Here is a 23364-nt window from a genome sequence, read left to right as displayed (position 1 = left end):
GTTAGGTTTAGACACTAGGGAAGGACTTCCAGTTAGTGTAGAGGCAATGAACTAGGAAACTACGATATATATGTGAGGTACGCTCCTCTATGACCATAATATCGACACCTTGAGGACATATTTATTAAGGTTGTATACAAAATCCCGCTGCTCATCATCACAATGGTCACGATCCTGGCAGTAGAATACAGACGTTCAAAATCCCAATGGATTTTGGTATTTTAACGCTAATTTCAATCCGGCCCTCGCACAGCATAACCCTATATATATATATTGCTGTTCTAGGCTATATCTTTGCATATAATGGAACATTTGTATCCTATGTATGCACTATTTTGCCTTTCCATTTAAAATCAGTGCATGTAAATCCATACAATATATACTTTCATGATGTAGTAAGTGCATATTTCTGCCAAACTACACAAGCCTGTGGCACATGACATATTTATACTATGGCGTTGTAGTGTAACATTTTATTGAAATTATGCGGCTTAGTCACACACAGTGATCACACCTAGAAAATGTCTGATGTGGGCAGGTCTCCCAGAATAACCTTCCTACAATCCAGAATTGGCTCAACAGTTTAGTTACCATGGCATCGGCCCTATGGCACCAAATGCCTAAACGGTCTTCTTCCTTCCAAGGGAACATTCGCAGTGTAGCCCAGTAAGGCCAACAGACCTGCTCCGTATCCCTGGTTATAGTGACATTAAAACAAAACATTATTATTATTAGCCATAATTTATTAAAATGTAACATATTAGTCACAAGATGCTGTTTCAGAATACAACGCAACCTGGGGGTTATTCTAATTTCTTTGGTCCCATGTGCATTCGATGTTTTGCATCTGCACATGCGCAGGGTGTGAGCGGGCATGGCGAACTACATGTTCACCAACCCACTTGCACCTAACCGTGCAGGCGCGCGGGGGGGGCATGGGTCGGTGGCAGGGCGCACAGCCCATGGGAATGCCCAACGTTTCATGGGTGTTCCCATGAGAACGCTGGGTATTCCCATGCAAATCGCCCGTTGATGCGGGTGAAGGGGGCGGGCAGCTGACATCAGCAGATTGCTTCCGCAATCAGATCTGCGAGCGCTGGAGAAATAATCTGATGGTCGTTGACCATTGAATGATTTCTCCCCTGCACCCAAGGCTGCAAATGGATGATTATGCAAATCATCCATTCGCAGCCGTGTGGAGGTCCGAGGGTGGGCGGAGGCGGCAGCAGGGGAGCCCCCAGCGTTTTATGGCCGTTCCCCTGGGAGCACAGGCGTGTTGATGCCTGCGTCGGGTGGTCAGCTGAAATGACATCAGCAACCGCCCACTTTTTAGTGATCTGCAAATGGAAAAAAAGTCAGGTTAGACTGACTTATTACCTAAGGGGAGAGAAATCATTTGACTAACGAATGATTTCTCTCCCGTTCAGCCACATACATCCCCTTACATGCTAGCGACGGGACATTCAGCCGGCCGGCATTTACCTGTTCGCTAGGCTGTGGACATACGCAGCGTAGCCAACAGGTCTGAATCAGGTCCACTGCCTTCACGAGAGCACTCTGCAACAAGCCAGTTCGACCTCCTAATCCTTTCCGGACAGGGACGGGGGAGGGCTGCATGCAGCCTCTGTGTGCAATACTGTCCTCACTGATGCATTTCTTCCTTGAAGCTGTGCAATTGCATACAAACATGAATCAGGCCCACAAGTAGGTTATATACAAAGAAACATAGAAACAGAAGATACGTGCTCTGCCTACACAAGCATACACATTTATCAGCACAAGGAGAGATACATTTAAATACAGTAAGAAATAATGAGTAATATTCTACATAGGGGGTTATTCAATCTGTGACGATATTTCCGACAGTCGGAAATATCAGCACTTTCCAACAATTATCGGTCAAATTATATTAACATTCAACCGATTCAAGCTCAGAGCTCATAGTCGGAAAGCACGTAGATCGGCAAATAACTCACTGACGCACGTGGTTACCGCGGATGTACAGTAGATTCAACTTTAAACAAAGGTGGCCGATAACGGACACATTGAATAGGGTTGTCCGGATGGGTAGCCGAAAAGGATAAAATACCCATAGGCTGATATCCTATTACCTGCGATAGATTACTGCAGGTAATAGCCTTGCCTATATTCCTGATAAGTTTATTGAGGATTAGTTCCCCTACATCAGGTAAGCAAAATCCAAAACCCTAAAAGCAGCCCTGGGAAAAACACACAGCTTTCACTGAACCTATGGCTTTTCGGGAGAACATGTGTCTCTGACTGGGTGATCCAATAAGATAGCCGGAAAAAAAAAAACCATTGGCAAAACATCTGGAAAAATAGTGAAAGATGGACGTTTTTCACTCAAGGGGGTTGATCCTATTAACCCCGAAGGTCGCGGATGATTTGCGAGTTGCGAATCATCATGACACCGGGCGCACTATACGGCGGGCCAAATTCGCTGAAAAGTGTTGGCACCTCCATAGGGGTGCGAGCAATTTTCAGCGAATTTAACCCTAAGAAGGGTGCGAGTCCGGGCTAATTCAGGTGCTGTTTTCAGAGTGAAAACCGCACCCGAACGGCAACTCGCACCCTTCGGGGTTAATAGGATCGACCCCCAATATGTGTATTCTGGGGGGGTAACTAGATACCTCTCATATCCTGCAGTCTCTCACAATGATATGAACAGTAAATTATATGGATCTATCACTGTCTATATTAAATGATGAATCTTCTTTAGGTCGCTAAAGTAAATGTATTATTTTCAACTATAATCAATGAAGGTAAATACATGGAGAAATAGGCATGTACATAGGTTAGACTAGGTACAGTACATAGGACTAGTTTGCTTATTGTGCAAAAATTCCCATGTAATCCTACTTGTAGCGTTCTTTCTTTTCAGCAAGTGAAGGGTGAGCAGTGATGGAACATGTCTCTCTGTTTGTGTATGCAACTATGCCAAAAAAACAAAGCCATATTTTCTTTCTTTCTCGCTCTCCGCTCTGTCCCAAAACTTCCGCCCACTCCTGTCGCTCCTCCAAATACGACAATCTGCTGTGGCCAAGATCCAAACAAAATAAACTCAACCATAGAAATTTCTTCCACTTGCATGTAAACACAAATAGTTAGAGAGTATTCTGGCTTACAGCAGTGCTAGATATAGAGGTGCCACAGAGGGAGAAGGGAAAATATCAAAATGTATATGAGGAGCCTCACATGAACCAGGGATACCTGTGTTTCCTCACTATGGCCCTGGTTTTGGTTGACTCGCAAAGTAGCTGTATTTTTCTGCTTTGGGAGCCAACAGCCGCCGCCCGTCCGAATGCCCGACCCCCCAACCCCCGCCAAATGTCCCAGCAGACCTGCGAATAGGTGTTTTCCATAAAAATCCATTCGCAGCCTTGCGTGTTGGCCCAAAATCATTTGATGCCTGCTGACCATCAAATGATTTCTGAAGCGCTCACTAGTCACTCCCTGCTCCGAGAACAGGACAGGCAGCTGACATCCGTGACGTCAGCTGCTCACCCTCGGAAGGCAGGAAGCCGCCCACGTTAGCATGCAAACGACCCCAGCACGCCTCCTGCATGCCCCTCCCCAGCTGTGAGCGCTTCGGAGACTATGCAAATGCCAGAAGCGGAAGTTCGACATGAATATGATAAGGTGATGCGTTCCACTATACGCTTATCTGGAAGAGCCCATCATAATGGGGGTGTAAACTTCCGCTTCTGGCATTTGTGACTTTGAGGAGTGACTACCAGGCAGTCGTCTGCGTGTCATGGCAGTTTTTTTTATTATTATTCATTAAAATCCTTTTAAGCACCTATCATTACTTCTTTTTTGGTATCTACATTGCCCTACATATATTGAAAATTTCGAGGTCTGGTGACCCACAAAGAAACCTATATGTGTATGGCAGTGGTTCCCAAACTGTGCGCCTAGGCTCCCTGGGGTGCCTTGGGACACTTGCAGGGGTGCCTCGGGTTGTCCAATTATTTCTGGACAAAACCAGTGCTGGTTGCTGCCAATCATAAAATGTGTACAATCAGAAGCAAATCCTGCCCTTTACCACACAACTGAACCTAAGAAGCACATATAAACACAAATCTACTTAAATTGATATATATTTTTGGAAGCCTAGGGGTGCCTTGGAAAAATTCTGATACTCTAGGGTGCCGTGATAAGAAAAAGATTGGGAACCCCTGGTGTATGGTGTTTCTGTTTAATCCATAAATCTCCATTCCTTCACACTATTGGGTGTCCTCTGGTGGATACGGGTACCCTGGTGATAAAGATATTTTATGTGAGAAGAGCGCATCATAACCACGTGAGTTTGGTATGCTATTACCTACAGGAAAAAGATACCTTTATATGAGGATTTTACTCCACTTGAGTACGGTATGCCACCTCCATAAAATCCCTTCGGATCACTTTATGGACCTCACTAGAAGTACTTCCCTATTTTAATACGAACATACTACATTATATATGGTATCTTCTTTTACATTATATATGGTATCTTATTTTCCATATCAGAACACAGAGGAGAAAAGAAGACACAAAAACATATGAACCGTTTGGAAAAAAAAAAATAACTTTTAAGTGGTTTACCCATATTTCTTTTAGGTTGCGAGCGCTGCGGGTGACAGGTGAAGATTTTTTTTCTGTATTCATGCGTTGTTAAAGGTTGAGTGACCATTCCTTTGCTTTGTTCATGTGGCTGCTCTAGAGTGCGCTTATGGGGGTACTGACAACTTCTTTTTTGATCATTTGTGTTTCAACTGACCCAACACCCATCACCTACTCACACTTCTTAAAACTAGTAACATTGCCTGATGCCACACTGCTACAGGTGGAGAACCTGGTAGAATTGCAATGTTACCACACGCTCTCTGACATTAGAGTTTATCAGTTTGTATCATCCAAATTAAAGCTACATTTACATTTCATTGTATACCTTGTATTTATTGTATAACTTTCTTATATAGCGCACACATATTCCGCAGCACTTCCTTATGATCAAACTCTTGTAATACTTCTATCCTTGTAGACTGAACCACTCATTGTCCAAGTGAATTAATATAAGATACAATTTAAGGAATACTGGTTCCATGTTAATTAGACTATGTGCAAGCGGGATACATACAGGTGACCGGTGGTGTCGATGTTCTCAAAATGGACAAAACCATGTGCACTGCAGGTGGGGCAGATGTAACATGTGCAGAGAGAGTTAGATTTGGGAGAGTTATTTTGTTTCTGTGCAGGGTAAATACTGGATGCTTTAATTTTACACTGCAATTTAGATTTCAGTTTCAACACACCCCACCCAAATCTAACTACCCCCCAAACACATGGACGATTCACATGCAATTTGGGCTTTTGGTACTTGTTTCCTAACACTTAAGGTATGCGATGGGACCTGACGGACCCGATTTTCGGGCTTTTTTCGAGGTTTCCCGCCAAATGTAAAATCGGGTCCATCGCATGCCATTATTATGGCATGCGATGCGACCGACCCGATTTTACATTGTAAGCATTGTATGTAATGTTAAATTCCTATGTAAAATCGGGTCCATTGTATGCCATTATAATGGCATACAATGCGACAAATCCGATGGACCCGATTTTACATAGGAACCAATGTTAAATGGCCCACCATACCCAATTATTGATTGTATACCCACCCTGATGGGTAATTTCTATGTCAAATGCCCCCCCCCCCCATTGTTAACGCCACCCCACGATGAACGCCAACCCGAAGCGTGGCGAGCGCAGCGAGCCCGCGATGGGTGGCGGTACGCGTCCTCTGACCTTTTCATACCCCCACTATCCACGTCGGCGTGGAGTTGACTTTATATAGTGTGGCGAGCGCAGCGAGCCCGAAGCGTGGCGAGCCCCGCGATGGGACGCGTAATACGTCTGAAGTAATGCGCGTCCGCTCGCCACACTTCGGGCTCGGTGGCTCGCCACACTATATAGAATCAACTCCATACCGACGTGGATAGTGGGGGTATGAAAAGGTCGGAGGACGCGTACCACCGCCGCTCGCCACGCTTCGGGTGCACGTTGATCGTGGCGTGGCGTTAACAATGGGGGGGCATACAATGAAAAATGGGGTCTGGGGGCATTTAACATTAGGGCCAATGTAAAAAATCGGGTCGGTCGGGTCAATCACATCGCATGCAATTTGGTTGCATGCGCTGGGCCCGATTTTTGCTACCCGATTGCATATAAATAAAATCGGTCTCGCCGTGCTAGGAAACATGTACCGGGCTTTTTTCATGTGATCGCAGCAATCAAGAGCATGAAAACCGTCCAAAAGATATATGATTGACAGCAGGTCCGATTTGATGCGCAATGATGTGCGCATGGCACCAGTGCCTACGGGTCACACTGGCTGCAGAAGCAATCAGTTGGATTGCTTCCGGGCCTAGCAGGCTTTGCTGGGATTGCAAGCGATATATCGCATGCAAAAGTACTTGCGATCCTGGCTCCCGAGAAGGTCCCAAACGCCTCAATAGGGGATCGCGGGTGACTTCTCCAAGGGGAGAAGTTGCCCTAGTGTATCTATAAGTCTCTTTGCATGCTACATTTGCCCCAACTGCACAGGGTTTTGCCCATTTTGAGAACAAATTTGCCCTGCAATCAAGCCTGAATTAGGCCCATTATATTGGGAGCTACAATGGGATAGGGAATAAAATGAATTGCATATATTATCTGTACAGCGCTGTTTAAACGGGATGCGGTCATCTATTAGAATGAACTCAGGTCTACAGTCATTAGGTCGACCCCACTAGGTCGACTGGCAGGAAGGTTGACCTGACTTAAGGTCGACATGGACCAAGGTCGACATGACTTAAGGTCGAATTTGCATAAAGGTCGACATGAGGAAGGTCGACTGGTCATAAGGTCGACATGGGTTTTTCACTGTTTTTTGAGCCGACATGTGCCGACAGGCGGTATTTCATGCCCTACCATCCACTAGGGCGTGGTGGGAGAATAAAATAGTGTGCCGAGCGCAGCGCACCGTGCCCGAAGCATTGCGAGCGAAGCGAGCGATGCGAGGGTCCGATTCTCATTGCCAACTGTGTCCATGTCGACTGTGTCGACATTCGGATCAAAAAAACAGTGGAAAAACCCATGTCGACCTTATGAGCAGTCGACCTTCCTCATGTCGACCTTTATGCAAATTCGACCTTAAGTCATGTCGACCTTGGCCCATGTCGACCTTAAGTCAGGTCGACCTTCCTGCCAGTCGACCTAGTGGGGTCGACCTAATGACTGTAGACCTAAATGCAGTCTGACGAATGATCCCATTCCGTTTAAACTGAGCGGTAATAATAATAATAATAAGTAACTAAACTTTGACACATGGTTACATTAATTAGGTATGAACTCATTTTACAGTGTTTGAAAGAAACACTATGTTACTGGACGTACATAGCATAAACTGGAAACATCCTGGTACTGGAAAAGAACCTGGTACTACAGATGAATACTTGCATGAAACACACCCTAGCTGCATTAAATCACACCCTATTCTAGCTTGCCAATTATGTTTTTCTACTGGGACCTATGGGGAGAAGGCAATGTGTGTGGACTGGCTTAGACTGAAAGAAAAGGTTGGACTTTCTACGCACAATGAAGTGAGCACTGACACACTGCAGTGCATGTAAAGAATTTATTTTGAAAAATCCAGACACAGGGGGATAATTCTGTAAAATAAGATACTCCCGGAGAACAAATCGCAGCTTAATGAGACAGCGACCTGGACTTTTTCTTCTCCGTTAATTAGACGATGTATTTTGGAACTTTGGCTTCATTTTCAGTTTATATCAGTAAAATGGAAGATCTATATTCTGGTATTGCTTTAATATAAAGAAGACTGAAATATCATCACATAGTTATTTTATCTATTGATTTTAACTCTTTATAATTCATTTGAAGACAATGTGCAGCTCCAGGTAGACTAACAAGTGGCAGAGGTGAAGTCTCTGTTATGCAGGTGGGGAGAATAGGGCTTACAAGTCTCTAACCTTTGAAATGTCTTATACAAAGGCCAAACCTATTAGTGAAATGATTAGGAAGCTGAAGGAGACAGACCTCCAAGGAAGGAGGAGGAACTGGCCAATTACTTTTTATTAAAGGGGGCAGTAGTAATTAATTTTGCTTTATTTTGGGCAGCATTTGTCTGATCACTCTTCAAGTAGTGGAAAGTCCCAATCATCCTCCCCCAGATATGTCTGTCTGCCCTGCACCTAGGCCTTCTATAAGCTAGTTGTATGCAAGAGGAAGCATGCAGTGATAACTATTATGATTTCTAAATGCAGGAAGTACAGAAGAGGAAGTGGGCATATAAACCTGCAATGACACTCTTTATTGAATATATATACAGGTTGAGTATCCGTTATCCAAGTATCCGTTATCCAAATTATTTAAAAAACCATCGTCTCCAAAATGTGGCCACACTCCGCTACATGATTATTGATCATGTGCCGCCCTCTATGAGGGGTGGCAATCATTCTGAAAAATTATTAAAGAGTGAAACACTGTGGATTTACCATCTTGGAACATTGTCACCATGTGGCCTCAATAAAGAATTGGGGTTACGTTTGTTTTTATAACATGGTGGTCCCGTATTGTCCAGATCTATGATACCAGTTCACGAATATTTTTCTATAAACTATTTTTTCTATTTGATTGTTGTGATGCCGTACTGCTATGTAATATTATGCTTTGTATTGTATTGTATTACTTGCATCCATATTATCATGTTGTTCCTCATCGCTGCTTTTTTAATGTGATTTTAAATGTGGTATGGTAACGAATGTGGTAAGGCAACGAGTCAGACTCTGATTACGTCACGGTTGTGCGTCCAGATGCCGGTCTCTGACCCAGAAGGCGGGATTTTTTTGTGCACATGAGGGGGGATATAAGGTGAGATTTGTCTGTATGTTTCATATTTGCCTGACGACGATGTGAATAAACATCGAAACGTTGCAGTAAGCTGTTTACCGTGTCTACTTTCTGAGTGCCGCTCCTTCTATATTTGGTGTTCCTCCTGAACAACCAGTGGTGAAGGCACCTAAAAATTAAATGTATGCTACAAGTTGCGAGTGTGCTGCCCTCCTGGATGTTATAGTTATATACAGTATATATATATATATATATATATATATATATATATATATATATCAGGGGTTGAGGTGCCCAGGTGCACGGAGAGGTCAATCAGGCTGACAATAATAGCAGAGAGGGTGGATTCCCAGCACTCTCTGGGTTTGCAAATAACAACAGCAACACGTATAGTCAGATCGATGTTTCGGTTTTAATAACCGTTTTCAAGATCACCATCACACACACACACACACACACATAGATTCCCTGTTGTGGATCCATGCTGTGCACACATCCTCAGTGCATTCACTATTAATTGGCGGTGGTAATTATCTATTGACTCTTAGCTCAGCTGAGCTTACACCTTATTCTTTGAAAATAATTGCACCCGTGGATGATCCATATATCGCTCATATGGATGCTCCAAGTCTGGAGAGTTGTATATACACTTTATTGGATGTTAACTTTGGATGGCAAATAGTTGTATCGGTTTTATTGTTGCCCCTGATGAAGTCAATGTTTGTGCTGGAAGGACATGTACAGCCGATGTCAGTCATCAATGTTTCAGAGCCGCTATGGTCCTTTTCTCAATAAATAATTGTCAAGTAAGCAGTGTAATTATATATACACTTTTCCACAGTGCTTATTTCCAGTGTTGCACTGGGATATATAGGGAACCAGCCACAGGAGGGGGTATGGCCAGCTACCACTGAGGGACTTGGCCAGCCATTACTGATGACATGCATAGAACAGGGCCCTTTAATAACAGAGGGGCAGAGGTGTGTCAGAACCACCAACTTTGGCAGGAGGTGTTCGTCTATTCTCCTGCTCCACCTTGTAACTGACCCGTAGAGAAGGAAAAGGGGCCCTCAGGCAGTAGCAGCTACGAGGGATTTCCCCTCTTCACCTGTGGGCCTGTCCGAGATTGCGTATTACTTGTATCAAAGTGAATAGCAGAATAGGTATATGCCCTATTGCTTTATTACAGGACTTTATATACCTATACTATTATACAGCTGTGGCTGCATGCAGGATGCAAGAAATGGATATTCAGGGGAGTATTCAATCCCCTGCCGCTATTTCCGACAGGGGAAATAGCGGCGGGTGCCTATTCAATGCTGTATTTCCCGACAGCATTGAGCAGGCATCTCTGCAAAGCAAGCCTGAAAGTAAAAGCAGTCTGGCTCGTTTTGCCAAGAAGGGCCGTGGATTGTCGAGCTCACGGCCGGATCTTGACGATTCACGGCCGTTTCTCGTGGACACGCCCCCTTTTTGGCACTCAGCAGGCGGGACATTGAATCCCGCCTGCTGAGATGCAGTCGAGCGGGCCGAGCACAGGACCGGGTCACGACTGTTGGGTCGACCCGACAGTCGTGACCCATGATTTAATACCGCCCTAGATGTAACTATTAGTTCCCCCTTGTTAATAACCAAATCCTTAAAAATTCTGTCCAATACACAAAAATGCTTGTCAGTTAGTAAGTTGCATTCTCCTATTAAGAAATTAATGACTTTTACCCCTCGTCACCCTCGACACAAGCAGCCAAGTAGAGTTGTAGATCATTACCACCTGGCGCGAGTCATGTTGCCCACCTGTACACTCGGTTAGGGCAACACACATTTTCCATAGCAATGGGTATAATATTGCTAGAGAAGCAGGTGTAAAGCATATATATCTCCTAGGAAACTAGCCTATTTTCTACATATTCTTAACATCTGGATTTACTTGTGATATCCCATAATAAGACATGTCCCCTGACACGTGAAGCAATGACAGCAGACTGCTTACTAACTGGATGCAGAACATAGCTCCTCCTGCTGCAGTTGCCAGGTTACAGGCAGAAACACGCACAAACAAGTGACACACAGCCAGCCTCTGTCCAATCCCTGCTTCCAATTAACCGCTCGTAACCTCCGGGATATTTTAAATACTTTACAGATTTTAAGGTTAAGATCCTTAAGAGATTGCAGGGAATTATTCTGCAGGGTCCAACTACTGACACACATAGCCAACACCTGAGTCATTATCATTCTAGAGCCAGGAGGGAAACCTATATATAGTGAAAGCTCTCATTCAGCAGTGCACGGAGTACAGTAGAAGCACCAACTAGTATTGTAGTGTATCTATCACCTGCTGTTTTCTTCTTGTAGCCATACCATGGACTGAACCATATTCACAATAATACAGGTCACTACTAGAAGCCAGCAGTGCCGAGGCACGAAGCACCAAAAGAAACAAAATAATAAAGCAAAATGAGTGATTATATAAATATATATCTACAAGCCATAAATCTAACAATGGAGTAGATTATTATAGCAGAACAGCTAGTACTCGATGTCTATGAAGACGTGCATGAGACCTTTCAGAGCTGGATTAAGGCTCCATGGGGCCCAAAGTACTTAAGACAAGTAAGTGCTGCTCTGTTTGGTGTCACTCTACTGATGGATGACATCCTGGTGCAGGCCGCACCCCCTTCGTGACGCCAATGGTTAATGCACCAACCAATCAGCTGTTTATGAAACATGACAGCTAGGAGTTAATTGGCTAATGCGTTATCATCTTCCACTTTATCACTGCTTCATCCCCACTTCACCAGGCTTAATACATCTGCCCCAAAGTGATTTGTGTACTGGTGCAGAGAGCACTGCTGTTTGAGCTCTCTGTGAGGAGCCACGCGTGCAGAGAGCCCCGGCCAGAGCATTGCCAATTGGAATGCTGGCTGTCGGCAATCCGGCAGATGTTCAGGTGTCGGTCTTCTGAAGGTAGACAGGATGCCAGTATTGGTATACTGAACGCTGGCATCCTGACTGTTGGGATGCTGACTGCATCGCAACTTAATGACTAATTTCTTTTATGTTTTTGTTACCATAATAAATGGGTGATACAAGCAAAAAAAAAAAAAAAAAAAGCAAACTCAGCCCTATTGTCAGATGACAATTAATTACGCTGTGTATATTCCATGAGGAAAACTATACTAAGCAACTTGTATTTAACCGAACTGCCCCTTAAACATTACTAAGCTTGTGGATTGTCCTTGTGCTTCCCTTTAAGACTGCAGGAATTCTTCTCAAATCCCCTACAAACACTGTGTTATTGTTTTGGGTTGAAGTTCAGAAAACTCTTCACTTAATCATAACATGACGGTCTTTCCTCTGCTGCGTGTTCCCAGACAAGATGACATCTCTGTGTTTCCTACTTGGTGGAAAGGTTACCAGCTGTGTTGTTTCATTACAGTGTGATTTCAAAAAGCCTTCACCTTACAGCTACATACTGCTTATTTGTGCAGAATATGTGAATTGTGGTGTATTTATTAAATGGCTGAGATTCAAAAAGTTACTTTAGAGCAAAAGGAAAGAACAAACAACAACAAAAACACTACTGATCCCAAACACTGAAACTTTCAGATGAACTATAAAAGGAAAAATACATTTTTGAGCAGTAACTTGGCATTCCACTAAAACTGTTTCTGATCAAAATATTACATTCCCAATCCATTGTAGTCTGCTGGAATTCACCCCCCTTTCACATCTTCAGGACAGTGCCAGTGCCTATATGACCTCCCTTTTAGAACATAAGTGCTCACAAGTAGGGCCCTTTCTCCACATGGGACACATGTAATAGGCTGAGAGAATCAGAAAATGAGAGATTTCAGGGGAGTCTTCACAATTTTATTTTATTTTTTTAAGTGGCAATCATTAACAAGGTGAAATCAACCTGGTTTTGCAGTGTAAATGATTGCCGCTTTAAAAAAAATGGGAAAGCTCATTCCAAAATCTCTAACTTTTAGATTCTCACACCATATTACAATTTGCCCCATGTGCTTTTTTCCTCTATAAGAATATATCTATTAGAATATATATATATATATATATATATATATATATTTTCTTCCTTACAACAGCACCTAACCCTAGGTCTCTGCTACCCTAATCTAATTATCAGTGTCCTCTCCGCTGATGCAACTATCTTCATTTACCATGTGTTTGTACTTGTTTGTCACTGCAAAACGCTCCATCATCATAGACCAAGTACCCAAATCCCTTAGGGGGGGCAACCGCAACAAGGCATTGTTACAAAGAGAGAGTAGATGGATCTATCGGCTGGGGACCCTGGCCCCAAATGGTCTCAATGAGACTTTGGATCGTCTATATTTTCTTATCTATTGTTTTGTATCCTACTTTTCTATTTTGCATTTGGTCGCTCCATATACACATTTAGTACTTTTCCGTTAGTATATCCCACCTCTACTGTATTTCAACTAAGTTAGGGCATTTACATATGACTACGGTTTTTTCAGACTACATAAAAAGTCATGGGGGTTAAATAACTTCAATCACCATCCTGTACTGCTTGATTAAAAAATTTTTTTGATCCTGCAGTTCTCTATTTAGTTTTCCCTTCTGGTAACTATACCTCTGTCCATCTATGTTCTATGTTATTATGTTTTTTTTTTTCATGTATTTTGTATGATTCTCATATTTGTTGTGATATATGCATATTGTGTATGTCTAAACCTAACATTTTACAGGTTCTGCGATATGGTGCGTCTGTTGCTATGGTGGTTGCTATGTAGGTGATCCATGGTAGTGAGGGGATTACCCGCTCCAGAGTCGCATGCATTAGTAAGCCACCCATTGCATTCACACGCACCAGTTCTATAAGGCATTATTTGTCTTTAATATGAGGATTTTACTGTATTGTGTTTGTTTATGTATTGTTATTCTTTTTTGTTCAAACAGTTATTAGGTCACTTATTGTGCTCCGTCCGGGGAAGTAGATATCTGGCCGCATTTCCGGGTGTGGTTGGCTGGCCGCGGATTGTGTGGTTGGCGGAAGTGTGACAGCATGTATTTGCTGTCCTCCGCTTATTCTGACACTTCTGGCTGGCGGCTGACCGCTTGGTTAGCGGTAACGGAACCTTGCTTCCCTGGCTGTTGGGCGTGGGGGACACGTGCAGCTGGAGGGCTTCCTGGCCCAGACGGCATGTGCAGCTGATCCCATGAGCCCGACAGGTGGGTGCAATTGGTGAGTAATTGGGCGAGGGGCGGGCATTGCTCTTGTATAAATATGTTTCAGTTTCTCCGGTTACCCAGGGTTTTCCCCTTGACTCTTCGCTGAATTTGCTGTAACACTGAACCTAAAGCCTCTTGAGAAAGATCCCCTTGTGTGGGATCGAAACGTCGGGGCATGTTCTATAAAACACTTGTGATCTTATCTACCTGACACCGTGTGCAAATTGAATAAACTTCAGTTATTTGGATTTTACCAAGCCTGTTTGGGACTCATACTTTGGAGAGTGCTGGATATTCTACACCTGAATAGGTGTGGATACACCCTGGATTATATATATATATATATATATATATATATATATACATATATATTCTTCCTTACAACAGCACCTAACCCTAGGTCTCTGCTACCCTAATCTAATTATCAGTGTCCTCTCCGCTGATGCAACTATCTTCATTTACCATGTGTTTGTACTTGTTTTTCACTGCAAAACCCTTGTGGCACCATATAAATAAATGATAATAACAACAACAACAACAACAACGGTGGTATCTGATTTCTAAAATAAAGTTGCTGTGTTATCACCAGCCCTGCCCTGTTTATGAAATAATAACCAACACTGTGCATTTCTGGAAAGCAAGTCTGCTCCGCTGTAATGAGCCATACGGGGCGATTACAGACACATTTCTAAGAGCTCTGTCTAGATTGCTTAGAAATTAAGCACGGATCGCACCGTGTGTATGGCCTCTGGCGACCATGATGCGCGGTCTCGCTCGTCGATATGGAAGGACTAGATTTATACTGCATGCAGTATAAATCTAGTCATCGCCAGTGTTCTCTCGATAACACTGGCCATGACAGATCGCTCAGCACACATCACTGGTGATCGCTCAGCACACATCGCTGCTCAGCCCTGTGTGCTGAGCGACCTGTGCTTAACTAGATCTCTAAGCACATTGCTTCCGTCGCCCAGCGTGATCAGGGCACTAGCCACAGTCAGTTTGTATATTATTAATATTATTATTATTGAAGCACCTCCTTGCTAACATGACAGCAGCCTGCTTCAGAACAGATATATTTAATTGCAACTGTATAAAACACTAATGTAGAATGTATACTGTACTACAAATATATTACGGTATTCAGACATTTAGCACCATTTATAACATATTATAATACAATGTAATGTCTCTAGATCCCCATATACATGTTTAAATACATGGATAAGAGAAAATAAGTGCTATGTCTGAGTTAACCCTTTGCAGTCCAAATTTCCCTTTTCTGAAATTCAAACAGTCTGGTTTAAATGTTTAAATTAATTGTAACTTTTTTTTTTATTCAAAAATGGTCTACATTGAATGTTCAACGATTTTAATGTTGTTATTTCAAAGTGTCTCACCATTGGATCTGCTACTAGCACTAGGGCTGTTGAGCCTGACTAGATGTTTGACCTGAAAGGGTTCATAAAGAATGCACTGGGGCGATTAAATTCAAATATTCACAGAATATTTCAATATTAACAATGGGAACTTCCAGGCATGTTTGTGCAGTGAGAACTTCCTCATAGGATTATGCAATGACCTCTATTCCAAGATCAGAAAAACAGTTACACTTCTGTCATTGTCATTTTCTGCAGTAGATTCCTACTTATACACATATGGGGGTAGTTAATGTTGGCCGATATTTCCGACAGACGGAAATATCGTCCATCAGTATTCAACATGACTCCTCTCATGCAGATTCGACTTTGTTTAAAATTGAATCTGCAATGTCGAAAACGTTCGCTGGATTGTCTATCCACAGAGTTTCAGACTGTCGGAATCTATTGTCACTATATTCACTCTATGCCAGCCCCAAATGTGAGCAGCATGTTACTTGCAGGTTTCCTCTTCCTGCCATAGGTTGCTTGCTGACTATGATGCAAGTTCCCTGATATTAATAAAGCATTGGAAGAGCCTGCTGATCTTACAGGGAGGATATGTTCCCATTTATGCTTTGGCAAAGTGCATCAAAAAAATCATTCTTGTCCTGCATTTTTACCTACTATGGGGGATATTCAATCTCTCACTACTATTCTCAATGGGGGAAATAGCAGCGGGGCCCTATTCAATGCTGTCTTCCCCGACAGCATTGAACAGGGATCTCGGCAGAACGTGCCCGACTTTACAAGCAGTCGGGCATGTTCTGCCAGGAACGGCCGGGAATTCTCGAGCTCCCGGCCTGCAGCTCGACGATTTCCGTCCGCTTCTCGCGACCACGCCCCCTTCTCGGCACTCGGCAGACGGGGCATTGAATCCCGCCTGCCAAATCATTGTCGAGCCTGCCGAGAACGGGACAGGGTTACGGCTGTTGGCCCAGCCCGACAGCCGTGACCCTGTATTGAATACCACTTAAATCTCCTTGCTGATGGCAAGCTTTAAAGCAGAGAAGTAGGTTATGTGCTGCTATGGAATTTGATGTGTTGCAATATTACTACACAATGGTGTCAATCTATTTATCTTCTATGTAATGTTTATATAAAGCCTCAGTATATCTTTCTGTGTGACCTACTGACAGGAATGTGCCGGTGAGGCAATCGGTATAAGGGTGATGTAATGTGAAACCAAAAGACAGGTCCACCAAGTCTAATGTTTTGTAAGACAACATATAGTCCCTGCCGACCAGGGTCGTATTAAGTTTTAGTGGTCCATGGGCACTTTAAACGGGTGTGCAGCCTTCACTCATCCAGCTCTCATCCTCTTGGCAGCACTACCCCAAGGCTAGATCCATAACACTTGTTGCCTTTCCACTGCCACTTGCCAAGGTATAGTAATCTAGAGGCAAATCAGGCAGGGAGAAAGGAGACTGCTTCTGCTTAATGGCAGCTGCTCCTTCTCCAGCAAAGCAGCGCATGCTGGGCTGAAGAGGGCCCAGGGAAGCCATTGAGCAGCAGCAGTCTCCTCATTCCCTGCATAATGTCCCAGTGCTGTTATACAGCTGCCAGCATAGTGCACAGGTAGTACTGCTCTGGCCGGGGAGTTACCTGATAGAGGGGGACGAGGCACTTCACCTTAATCTGGCCCTGCTGCCAACCATTTGCCAAATAACCTAATAAATCAGATGAATGGCCTTATTTGCCAATGATATCTACCATCTCCTAAAAGAAATGTACCAGATGATTCAAAAAGTGAGTTCAAATATGATGGAACATTTATGTGTGACACTAGTTTTACTAGTGTTGGCAGGTTTACTAGATGAACTTGGCTCCAGTCACCAAAGACAAACCCCTGCCTCTGCCTATATCACAGAAAGATCGGGAAAATAATTATTGGTGGCTTGCCCCAATAATGACATGTCTTAACATCTGTAAATTACACTCAAGCATATACTTTGGGTGTAACATAAATGTCAGATTGTTTTTTTTTTTTATGCAAGATCTATACAGTAGGGGGATATTGTTATATACACACACAAGACTAGTCATCTAGCAATACAATGTACAGAAATAAACTGATGCTAAATCACCTGCTTGTTGTTTTTGTTGCGATTACTGTCCAGTAATCCTCCGCACCTCCCCAGTGCAGCTAGGTCCTTCATGATCAGATTGAGGGCTTCCTCTTCATCTGCAACAGATTGCAACAATGATTTAGCTTTGGTATTAACAGTATTGACCTTTATTTATACAATATCAAAATATTACATATTACTGAATATATACAAGTACTGAAGTAGCATCACTGCGGACAGGAGGGTCATTCCATGGTAACTCACGTTACAAATTGTGTGCTCATTTGGATGTTACAGAAAAAGTATAATTAAATATTTTTCATTGCCCCATCCACAACTACCAAAAGACTTCAAGCTGTCATTGATGTTAAAGGGGGCAAAACACGGTATTAAGAACTGGGGTATGTAAACTTTTGCTCAGGGCCATTTGGGTAGTTTCTGTTGTCATTATGATTTAAAAAGTGTAAACACAGTTGTTTGACAATAAATGGCTTCACCCAACGGCCAACCACTAACCATGAGTGAAAGAAAAGTTTGTGAGTTATCATTCATATTCTCTGACAAATGGCCATAAAATCACAAATTCTGCTAGGGTATATCAAATGATGAGCACAACTGTGGACGAAGTCCTCCAGTGACGAAACGCGTCAGGGCGTGGCTTACGACGCTCCAGCTGCCCTGGTCACCGGTGTCCCCGACCTGCCTTGAATTTCCACGCTTCCCAGCAATCCAGCTCTGCGGTGTTTGAATGCAAGCAAGTCCCTGGTCCTGGTACAGTGTGAGCAGCATATGCCATTGGTTTTAAACCCATGCCTTGTGGTACCCAGTCCACAGTGTTTTTATATGTGGTACGAGTTTTATCTTGCCTACATCCAGGAAAACTTTCTTTAATAAATTTCATACTTTGAAATATTACACCATGAAGCGCCTTCTTTCTACCCATTTCTAGATATATATATATATATCTATATCTATATACACATATCTATATACACAGGTTGAGTATCCCGTCCCCGGTGTCTCCAGGCGGCCTTCAGGATCCTCTTCAGCAACATCTTCGGTCCCAGGGTTGCATTGTGTGAGTACGTGGGCGCGCCGGTGACGTCACCACTTGCTAATGCACCCCGCAGACTGGAGATGCCGCTGAAGAGGATCCTGAAGGCCGCCGTGGACATCGGAGGATGAGGAAAGTCTGAAAAAGAGTTGGGGTAACACTACTTCCCCACCTGCACAAACCAATTTAACACAATAAAGGCATTTACAGGTTAAGTGGGCACAGTATACCAGACATGTCCCTCCCGCACAAACCATATTCCACGCAATAAAGACGTTCACAGGTCAAGGGGGCGGAGCCCCTTACGACGGTATGAAGAGCGCCCGTAGGGCACGATGAATCACCTAGTATATGTATTTATATTATATTCCATGATATTATAGTATATAGAAACAGAAATTGACGGCAGATAAGAAACCACTTGGGCCACCTACACTGCCCATGTACATAGACATAAGGGTTCATATTCGTTGGGAAACAATTAACCTGCCAGTATATGTTTGGATTGCGAATGGAAACCAGAGTACCAGGAGGAAATCCATGCGAGTACAGAGACAATATACAAACTCTGCACAGTTTTGGCCCGTGGTCAGAATCAAACCCACAACATCAGTGCTATAAGGCAGTAATGCTAATCATTAAACCTTATGTATTATTCATTGATATTGTATGTTTGTTTGTATTTTTTTTTTTACCTTGGAACATTGTTATTTATCTTTTGCGCACATTTTATACAATGTAAAGTATTGTTATATTTTGCACCATTAGAGAACAAAGAAAAAAATCTGAGAACAATGAGGTTGAAGCATTTCTGACCTTCTCATGTTTTCTAGCAGTTTTGTGTCTTTTCTCTCATTATATTGAAACGACCTCTTAACGCCTGAATTGAATTGTCAATGATGTGTATAATTCTCTAACAATAACATTGGGCTGTACATTGTACTACTCTTAAAAAATAAAAACCAATAAGTAAAATATTATATAGTCCTGTACAAACATATGGTATAAACTAATTTCTGATATAAAAAAAAAAAACCATTCAATAAGTCCTTGTGCCTAGGAATGCTGCAAGTGGAATAAACTGGACTCGTCTGAGAGGTGTAATGCTTTTTGTAGACTTGTTTGCAACATAAAATGTCACCACAAATATACAGTAGATAGGAGGAACATATCTATGTGTTGACTTTTAGGCTTACCATGAAAAATACAAATTGGTGTAAAACAAAATCAATCATTAAAATATGTTACTAATATGTACTAACAACATTCTTCTCCCAGTTATTAACAATCCTGGGTAAACTCATGGCAATACAGCTACAAACCAATCTTTTAATGCTATTGCCGGAACATCAGCTTGGGTTTGTACACTGTTGTTGCTCAGCCAAACTGCTAAAGCAGTAGTTGCGGGTGTGGATCATATTGTCGACCCCACTTAGGTTGACAGTCATTAGGTTGACACTGTTAGTCAACAGGTGGAAAGGTCGACAGGTTTCTAGGTCGACATGGGTGAAGGTCGAAATGGGACAAGCTCGACATGGGTTTAGGTCGACAGGTCGACATGTTTTTTAACTGTTTTTTTTTTACCCGAATGTCAACACAGTCAACATGGACAAAGTTAGAAGTCAAAAGCAGCCCCTCGCTTCGCTCGCGATGCTTCGTGCACACTATTTTATTCTCCCACCACACCCCAGTGGATGGTAGTGCATGAAATACCGCTTGTCGGCACATGTCGGCTCAAAAAAACAGAAAAAAACCCATGTCATCCTTCCGACCTGTCTACCTAACCCATGTTGACCTAACGTTGTTAACCCATGTCGACCTAAATCCATGTCGACATTGTCCCATGTCGACCTTCAACCATGTCAACCTAGACACCTGTCGACCTTGCCACCTGTTGACCCAATGGTGTCGACCTTATGACTGTCGACCTAAATGGGGTAGACAATACGACCGTATCCCATAGTTGCAGCTTCTTCTGCAACCTTCACTTTTAACATGTTGTTCGCAGAATTGGGAGTTGCGTAATTCTTCTACTACCAGTGATAGTGACGCGAAGGAGTGTGCTATGAACTCTACAACACAGCGATAAATGCTTAATTTCCAAGTGATCTAGAGAGATTGGTCCTGCAGCAGGGAGCAGTTCGGTTCCTTAAGAGGCCTGCAACTGACCCTTCCCCGGCTTCCTACAAAGCAGGAATGCTGTATAGCCCAAACAGCAAACCCAAAATAATAAAGTACAGCAAACTGAAGAAAAAAACTCTCTGGAGCTCCAGGCATGTGCATCCTCTCCTGAGGGCAAATTTTATTAAACTGGCTTGTGGGTGGGGATGTAAAGGGGAGGAGCCAATACACCCATATTGAAGAAAGTTTTATGTGCCTGTATCCTGCGGAGGACCCTCAATTCCCCATCTAATTGAGACCCCAGTATCCCATATGGATGGTAGAGAAATGATTTTTGCCACATTTGTCTCTATGGATTTTCTTGTACACTCACAAGCATGAACCTTCTAATTCGGTTTTAGCAAATCTTCTTTTAATGTCAGTGAAAAATTATGGTTCATATAATGGCACAAATAAAATAAAACTATATATATATATATAGCCACAAAGAATGAGGACACTCACCGGTCTTCTTGAAAATAGACAATTTTTTCTTTATTTAGTCCATCTCACCAAAATAAAGTGCAAAGTGCATGACAGTGGGCCTGCACTTTGCACTTTATTTTGGTGAGATGGACTAAATAAAGAAAAAATTGTCTATTTTCAAGAAGACCGGTGAGTGTCCTCATTCTTTGTGGCTATACTGGTGAACTGGATTTGTCCAGGATTTCCTGAGGTGACACCCCGGCAGTCGACTTTGGTTGGAGGAGGGTGTGATCCCTACCTCTGGATATATATATATATACACATACATACATACACACTGTATCTATCCATTTGTCATTTCTGGATATCCTGAATGGAAGTACTGCACATCGGACACCCTTTCACTTAAGGACCATACACGCTGGGCGATTATGCCCAGCGTGTATGGACAGCGATGATCGCTCTCATTGTTGTGGGGAAAGCCAATGATTTCCTGCCTTGGGTTCATGGAGTAAGTTCAACTAGGCACCAAAAACCATGAAAAACTCACTTTTTTTTTTATTGTCAACCGTTACCATGTTGACCTATCACCATGTCTACCTAAGGTATGTCTACTAATTTTGTCTACATTTCATGTGTTGGCCTGTCGACCAATAGTGCTCAACCTATTGACTGTTGACCCCATGACCCATACCCCTCAGAACTCCCAGAGAAAAAAAAGCTTAAAATGGTGTTTTATATTAGAGGGACACAGATGACTGTAGTTTTAGCCCAAGGACACTCATCTGGACTATACACTTTACAAATCAACAAGAAATATAGGAGTCTAAAATAACAGACAATTGAACAGATTTTTCAGACTCTTTGAATCACTGACTGAGATTAGAAAAGTCATCAGACTGATGGTCAGCAACATGGAGTCGCGATCCCATGCTGAGAAGGTCGGAACCCACTTGTGGGGTCAGGACCCACAATTTGAGAACCACTGGTCTAGAACATGGTGAGCTTCAAATTCGTCTTTGTTTAGAAGTGATGGAATAAGCGCGATATCATGCAAATCAATAGAGCTCTCACAAAATTTATATGGGCAGGCAAACGCCCGAGAATTGCGCTATTCAAGCTACAGCAACCCCTATCTCTTGGAGGTATTAACCTCCCTAATATTCAGGACTATGCACTAGCATCAAACATGAGGTACGCTCTGGACTGGATACAGGGAACCAATCACTATGTAGATCGGGTAATAGACCAAGCATTTCTACCGAACTCCACATTAGCGGCGCACCTACACTCCCCAATGGGAACTATAGAAACGGACATTAAATCTAACCCTCTGCTGCATACCCCGTACATAGCCTGGCGATCATGGAGACAACGATCCAAACTATGCCCCACACGGTCTCTGTTCTCAACCCTGACAGGGAATAGAGACTTTCAAGAGGGCACCCCAGATCAGATATATGAGAGATGGCATAATCAGGGCCTTCAACTGATACATCACTTCCTCAACTCAGACCATACTACCATTCTTACACTATCAAACTTAAAAGAAAAATTCCCAAACATCCACATTCCAATATTTGCATACTTCCAAGTCAGAAGTTATATCACCAAACTACTACCCACCCTACCGAAGGCCGAATTCACTAACACCCTAAATAACCTGATAATTACAAGTGAGGGAAGGTCAATTTCGACATCAGTAATACATGAGTTTATCAGGAAGAAAATTGACCTAACCACCAATACCGCGGGCCTCTCCAAATGGCAAGACACATCGCCAGACCTGAGCACCCTGGATGTAATCAGACTCACAGTTAAACTCAACAAGCAAATGGTTTCAGCTTCATATGCAGAAATGCAATACAAAATCCTACACAGGGCTTATTTCACTCCAAAGCTCAGACACATAACTGGAATAGCAGACAATTCAAACTGTTTTAAATGTTCCTCACCAAATGCAGAAATCACACACTGCCTTTGGTCCTGCACGGTAGTACAGACCTTTTGGGACAAGATACAGGCATATATCACTGATACACTACACATCACGTTCAAGATCAATATGAACTGGGCGCTATGGAATTATTATCCTCCTTCACTTAACCCC

The 23364-nt window shown here is 42.9% G+C and overlaps 1 protein-coding gene across 4 annotated transcripts in view; it reads right to left on the bottom strand.

Annotated features, from left to right (window-relative positions):
• Window positions 1–23364, bottom strand: part of LOC146081123 (mitogen-activated protein kinase kinase kinase 3-like) — a 155783-nt gene that overhangs the window by 41380 nt on the left and 91039 nt on the right. For 2 of the 4 annotated variants that reach the window (XM_083189096.1, XM_083189094.1), the window contains exon 3: window positions 17633–17730. In XM_083189096.1, the coding sequence (XP_083045222.1) occupies window positions 17633–17730 (98 nt within the window). Of the gene's footprint in view, window positions 1–17632; window positions 17732–23364 lie in introns of all 4 variants that reach the window. The other 2 variants (XM_083189097.1, XM_083189098.1) reach the window with 1 other exon arrangement.

This window comes from Crinia signifera, chromosome 5 (assembly GCF_055691185.1).
Source record: "Crinia signifera chromosome 5, ASM5569118v1, whole genome shotgun sequence".
Classification (NCBI taxonomy): Eukaryota; Metazoa; Chordata; class Amphibia; order Anura; family Myobatrachidae; genus Crinia; species Crinia signifera.
The sequence above is the reverse complement of the archived record's forward strand: the minus strand, read 5'-3'. Positions and strand labels throughout refer to the sequence as shown.